Source organism: Sinocyclocheilus anshuiensis, unplaced genomic scaffold, assembly GCF_001515605.1.
Source record: "Sinocyclocheilus anshuiensis isolate Anshui unplaced genomic scaffold, SAMN03320099.WGS_v1.1 scaffold873, whole genome shotgun sequence".
NCBI lineage: Eukaryota > Metazoa > Chordata > Actinopteri > Cypriniformes > Cyprinidae > Sinocyclocheilus > Sinocyclocheilus anshuiensis.
Window position 1 is genome coordinate 559,083 of NW_015557103.1, and position 6,530 is coordinate 565,612.

General features: G+C 36.2%; 1 protein-coding gene across 1 annotated transcript in view; it reads right to left on the minus strand.

The window, feature by feature from the left end:
- Positions 1 to 3,678: 3,678 nt before the first annotated feature.
- The window catches only part of LOC107677628 (proteasome subunit beta type-3-like), a 7,145-nt gene continuing 4,293 nt past the window's right edge, over positions 3,679 to 6,530 (minus strand). Inside the window, exons 4-6 of the mRNA XM_016472611.1 lie at positions 4,355 to 4,532; positions 4,152 to 4,246; positions 3,679 to 3,849 (exon numbers count right to left, since the gene is read on the minus strand). Coding sequence (XP_016328097.1) covers positions 3,801 to 3,849; positions 4,152 to 4,246; positions 4,355 to 4,532 — 322 coding nt within the window. The 3' untranslated portion in view covers positions 3,679 to 3,800. The remainder of the gene's footprint in view (positions 3,850 to 4,151; positions 4,247 to 4,354; positions 4,533 to 6,530) is intronic.

Consider the following 6,530-nt stretch of genomic DNA (forward strand, 5'->3'; position numbering starts at 1 on the left):
TTTTTTAATTAAAATATCCAAAAACCACTAGAACAGTGTTATATATTTTGCTGAATTGTGTACTTACATTATCCCAAATGTTTCGAAGAATGTTTAAATCCAGAGAAATAAGCAATTTTAACTAGTGACACGGACTGTGTCCATAGTGTCATTGTGTCGCCTGCCAATGACGTCATAACCCCTCGATTTCTGGTTTTGTTTTGTAGAAAACATGGAAACACCAAATACGCTTTAATATGTTGTGCATTTTAATAGGCCGGTGACAACCACAGAGTAGCATAATAACACAACTTTCAAATGTATCTAGTATGATAAAACAGCATTGCTTTTTTTTCCCACATACGCACGACCGGAAGGAGCGGAAGCGGTCGACTGCGGCATAATAAAAGCTCCGCTGCTTTCGAGCCGTGTGTCGCGCTCGTTCAGCGGCCTCGTTTCACTTCGATGGCTTTCAGCCTCACCCTGCTTCATTCTACTACGTTAACAAATCATTAGCTCATCCATAAACATGATTTCTGCCTGAGTCCCATCGGATTGCATCGGCTGTGGGGATGAAGACGACAACTCCCATGATTCCACACTCAGTCACGGCGTCATCAAACTACGCCTTTGTCTCTTTGTTTGTTTTGAATACGCGCCCTCTAGTGGCGAACATTACATATTGTGCCTTTAAAGCCACACATTAGTGATTTTGCCATTATTTAAGGCAGCTAATTTGTGTTTTTATTGCTTTAAGTAGTTCTTTTGCAAGAAAAGAGATGCTTTATATTATTAGGCGACTTTATTATTTATGACACAAGCCTTTATTTAAAAGAAATTTGTTTAGCTACAGTGAGCCTTTCATAAAACCCTTGGGACCATACACTATGTGAGTGGACTTAATTATGATCTGAGATGTCATACAGGTGTGTCAGACTTTGCTTTTAGAAGACTACAGTCCTGCAGACCAACCCTAATGTAACATAGTCGCCTGTAAAGAGCTTGATTAAATGGTTCGAGGCTGGCCCTCCAGGAATGGGGTTTCACACCCCTGATCTTATAGAACAGTGGTTTTCAGCCCTGGTCCTGGGGACCCATAGCACTGCACATTTGGTTTGTCGTGCATGTTCAGATCCTTGTCAGGTCTCCAGGACAAGGATTGCAAACCATTGTTATATATAAATATGTTTAATAAAATGCTCTGAGTATAAACCAATCCCCTCTCTGTCTAAACAAATGAGGTCTTAGTTGCACTTTGCTATTACAGTTACAAACACAGTAATGGAAAAGTGACATTAAATACAGAGGCTGAGTTCGTTTCATGGATCTTTACTTGTGAATTATTAAAAAAAATACCTGAGTTTGAATGTATTAGTACTTGTTACCCAGTTTATTACTTCCCATTATTCATAAGCATTGTACATCTTGTAAATCTCTCCTACATCTCTGCTTGTCAATATCCCAATTATATCTCAAACTGGGAGGAGAATACTGGCAGTTAATCCAGGCTGCTGTATGCAAGAACAGTACCGAGAGCCAAGCTCGCCATGGTACGCAATTAATACCAGTTACATGTATGGGATAATCCACAGCTAGGTGTGCAATTGTACAATTTTAATGTAAGACGTTGAGGTAAAGAATCACCCATGGTGGTAATCATTGTAATCCCACTTATATCGTGGTCACTTGTCAAAAGCTATTGATATTAGCAGTGCAAAATGTAACTGGAAGGGTTAAAATCAGTTATTTTTTTATTATTCCGTTCAAAATATCAATACCAGCTGATTTTTACTGTTGATTTTGCATTCCTGACAGAAAAAAAACATTGAATAAATATCACCTTTTTTTAACCATAAATGTGAAGAACATGTATCAGAAAGTATGAAATTATATAGTATAATTATAATAAATATTTATACATAGAAATAGACAGACTAACAGTTAAACTTTTAGGAATATTGTGTTTGCTGTGAAACATGCACCAATGAAATGCACAAGAAGCTGAACATAGAATTTTGCTTACAAAAGACCCACTGACAAAAGTAAAGTATGAAAAGTCTTAGGGTAGGCACAAGAAATAAAAAACCCAGTGGTCAGTCAGATGTTTTTTTTTTTTCACAAGGTTAATAGTTTTGAACACATCTGTCAAAAGTTTTTACACAACTTCTCTAATGATGTTTGTGATGTAGACTATCGTGCAAGAAAATGTGTACTTAAATATTGAAACTATGATTGTACTATACAACCACTGTCTTCAACCATTAATTGTGAATAATAGGAATTATAGATGTTGTATATATAAAAATAGGAATTATATATTGTGGCATTATATACTATGGGATGTTTACACAGGTGATCAGGGTCTCTGGACATCTTTCTTCTGGTGTTCAGTAGAAAGTTCTCTTTAATGTTCTAAGTTATTGTAAATGTGACCTTAAAGTATCTTAAGGACTATTCCACAGGTTGTTGAACAAGTATGAAAAAAACATTGTTTAAACTCTTTTCAATAGAGATCTGTGAAGCTTAATGGTTTTTACAATTATCTTTAAAATATTCTAAAAAGGGGACAATTCTTTTATTCTTATCATGACTTTATTTGACATTATTTTAATTCTTTACTTAGCACAATTTTAATAACTTTTTGTTGTTAAAGTGGTGAAAATGTATTTGCCCCATCCTGATTTCTTGTGTTTTACATAAACAATTCATACTAAATAGTTTTAGATCTTCAAACTAAATACAACATGGCAACAACATGAAAAAAGTTATCCAACACATATCATCCATGTGAAAATCTAAATGCCCCCCTTAAACTTTAAATGTGATCGTGCCACCTTTAGCAGTAAGAACAGCAATCAGATGCTCCCAATAACTGGAGCTCAGTCTTTCACATCACTGTGGTGGAATTTTGGAGGGTTTTTGCTCAAGAACCACAGCCTCTCAATAAGGTTCAAGTCAGGATTTAGACTAGGCAACTCCAAAAGTTTAATTGTTTTTGAGCCATTCAGAGGTGGACTTCCTCCCATGCTTTGGATCATCATCTTGCTGCATAATCCAGTTGTGCTAGAGATTCAATTTACAGACTGAGGAACAGACATTCTCCTTAAGGATTTTCTAGTACAGGGCAGAATCTATGTTTCCCAGACCCTGAAACAGCAAAGCATCCCCACATATTATGAAAGTCGATGTCTACCAGTAACTGTTTGGTTAACATTCTTCAAAAAAATCTTCTTTTTCAACAGTAAAAAGAAACTCATAAAGGTGACAGCATTTTCATTTTTGGGTGAACTATCCCTTTAAAGTCGCAATGAAACAGAAGTAGCATTTTCATAAACTTCACATTTTTGCAGTTTACATGGAGAAGATAATGGCACTGTTTTCAAAAACCTGCACTTTGAAACCCGTTTTCAAAAGTTTTCAGGCCCCCAAAATGCCATTGTCTTGTAAATTAATGGCCAAAACATGTAAAATGTTTTCGGTTTTTAGTTGAAAACGTTGTGTAAACTCCCCATAAATGTGTGGAGAAATCCTGCAAATGTCTTTAAATTAAACATGCATGGATCAATTGTTCACAATGAAATCTATAATAAGCATTTAGGAAACAAATTCATTTCTTTAAAATGACTTTAAAATGTCAAGAAATGAGATCACAAAAATAATCATTTACAAACATCTCATACCACATAACTAGCAAATGAGTAAATATTAGAAATGTTTATTGAACAATTCAATCTTTATGATGACAAATGGAACAAGGCAAATTCTATTTTAGTACAAAAAATGGGGTTGTAGGAGAGGAAACATAGCAGTAGTATTTTTCTCTAGTCCATCCTGGCCTTCAGGGTGCGTGTGGTTATCTTATCCTTCTCACTGTGAAAAAAAAAAATACACCAATTAGCTCACTGAATTCAACTAGAAATGTAAAAATTTAAAACTTCATTGTCTTGAAATTCATTAATCAATCTGTACCATGCACTACTACAATCAATTCAACAATAAATCAAACAAAAATAACTATATATTGAATAAAGCAACTAAAAATTCTTAATGTTCATAAAGTTCAGGAGCAATATGACAATCATGACATAATATTTTGTGCAGATTAAAATCAGTTAAGAGTTACGGATTGCCATAGTATAACTAAGGTTGATGACATCTGATAATATATTTACATGACATGAACAACGACTCCCATTCCAGACACTGCATCTCTGTCAACAGCGTTCAGCATGGCCTGTGAGATGGTCTCAAATAAATCCTCTGGTTTCTAGAGAACACAATCAACAGCACAAATCCATGAGATTACCAGGCCGAGATCAGATAAATCAGCCTTCATGCTCAATACAGTTACATAGTCTTGTTCTCCTCTACTTACCATGTCAGGTTCCCATAGCGACTCACACATGCCATACATCTGCTCTGAGCAAGTTCCACTCACAACAAAGTCTTCTGTCACCATTGGGCATCCAATAAGGTCAAGGGAACAGATGAAGGGTTCAAAGGTCTTTGGGTCCAGACCAGCAATCACAGGCTCAATGTAGTACGGCCCAAACCTGAGACAAGGACATGACAGGTTGCAATTCTGTACAAAGTGCACATGGGAATGTTCTATTTAGCAATGTTGCAGAGAAAGACAAAAGAGCTAAACATTACATATCAGTGTATCAAAACCCTGTTCCTGGAAACAATCTCTTCCTAATCTAACATACCTGATTCAACCCATCAGCTCCTTAGTAGAGACATCAAGGTCTAAAATAAATGGGTCAAAATATGTACTGTTGGTGTGCTTCAGAAACAGGGTTGAATGACTGGATGACTGACAACATCTGATTATCTGATTTAGATTTTGACAGTGTTCTTTGCTTTTTAGCAGGTCTACAAGTACTGTCAACATTAGACTTGCCGATTTCTGCATTTAAACCGGTTATACCGGTATTATGCTGTAGTCACACTAGACTTTAAACACACGAAACTGCTACAGACGATGCAATGGTCACACTCTGCAGTCTTTTTTTAAAAACAGAACATTTACTACATCCAAAATGTAAAAATATGTATTTATTCTACTGTACTGTACTACAACCCTGCAGATTCAAATTTTGCATTTTTTTAATTTAGATAAGATCTAAATTAATCTTCTATTGGTCGCATGTCTTTCTGTGTTTTTGAAATGTAAACTCTGGAATGCCACGAAATTGCATGCACATTGATTAATCATTATAACAACCCACGGACTAATTGATTTTGGAAATATGTAGGTTTGCAGGACCCTATTAGAAACTGGGTTTAGTAGGCCTAAATACTACAAAATATGAATTTGGATCAGTTGGGTTCCATAAGTAAAAATCCTATTCATTTTCTCCACAGGGGAATTGATTTGAATAGTTAACGTATAAACTTAAAAAAAGATCTACTGTGAGCTATGAGGTTGTTAATCGATAGTATATGCTGTTATTAAAGCAATCAGCCCACATACAGTATGCAATTTCAGACACAGCTAGACTTTAAAATCCCTATTGGAAAAATACTTCCAGAGCAGGAAAAGTGGGTGGGCACTGTAGCACTCCATTACAGTTAAAGCAGACAAAAAACAACAACGAATCAACACTGATTGAATGCATTTGTTGTTGCACTAATTCCCTTCCATTTCCAGTGATGGTTTTCTCTTTGGTGCCAACAGAGGCGGACAAAGTACACAACTCCATGTGAAAGTACAGATACTGCTGGTCAAATATTACTCCATTACAAGTAAAAGTTATAAAGACAGATTTTTACTTAAGTAAAAGTACATAAGTACTTGCTTTTAAAAGTACTTAAGTACCAAAAGTACATTTCCTTTTTTATGTCAATGCACTGTTTTATTATTGTTGTATGTAATACAGTGCCTTGCAAAAGTATTCATACCCCTTCATTTTTCCCCCCACGTTTTTTTGTTATGTTGCTTGCTGCCTTATGTTAAACTGCTTTAAAGTACTTTTTCCCACATCAATCTACACTCCATACACCATACTGAAAGCAAAAACAGAATTGCCACAACTTCGTAAATTTATTAAAAAAAAAAAAAAAACGAAATAAGTACATTGCATAAGTAACTAAATATTTAGCGGAAGCACCTTTACAGCCTCAAGTATTTTTTTTGTTTGATGCGACAAGCTTTGCACTTCAGCATTTGGCAATTATCTGCCATTCTTCCCCTCACCTCTTCACCTCTCAAGCTCTGTCAGGTTGGATGGGGGCAGATGCACATTTCCAGGTTTCTCCAGAAATGTTTGATTGGGTTCAAGCCCAGGATGGGGCTGGGCCACTCAAGGACATTGACAGAGTCGACCTATAAGCCACTCTTGCTATGTGCTTGGAGTCATTGTCCTGTTGGAAGGTGAGCCTTCTGCCCAATCTGAGGTTCTGAATGCTCTGGACTGGGTTTTCATTAAGGCTATCTCAATATTTTGGTGCATTGAGCTTGTCTTCTACTCTGACGAATCTCAGACCCTGCCGCTGAAAAACAGCCCCACAGCATGAGGCTGCTACCAGCACACTTTACTTTTGGGATG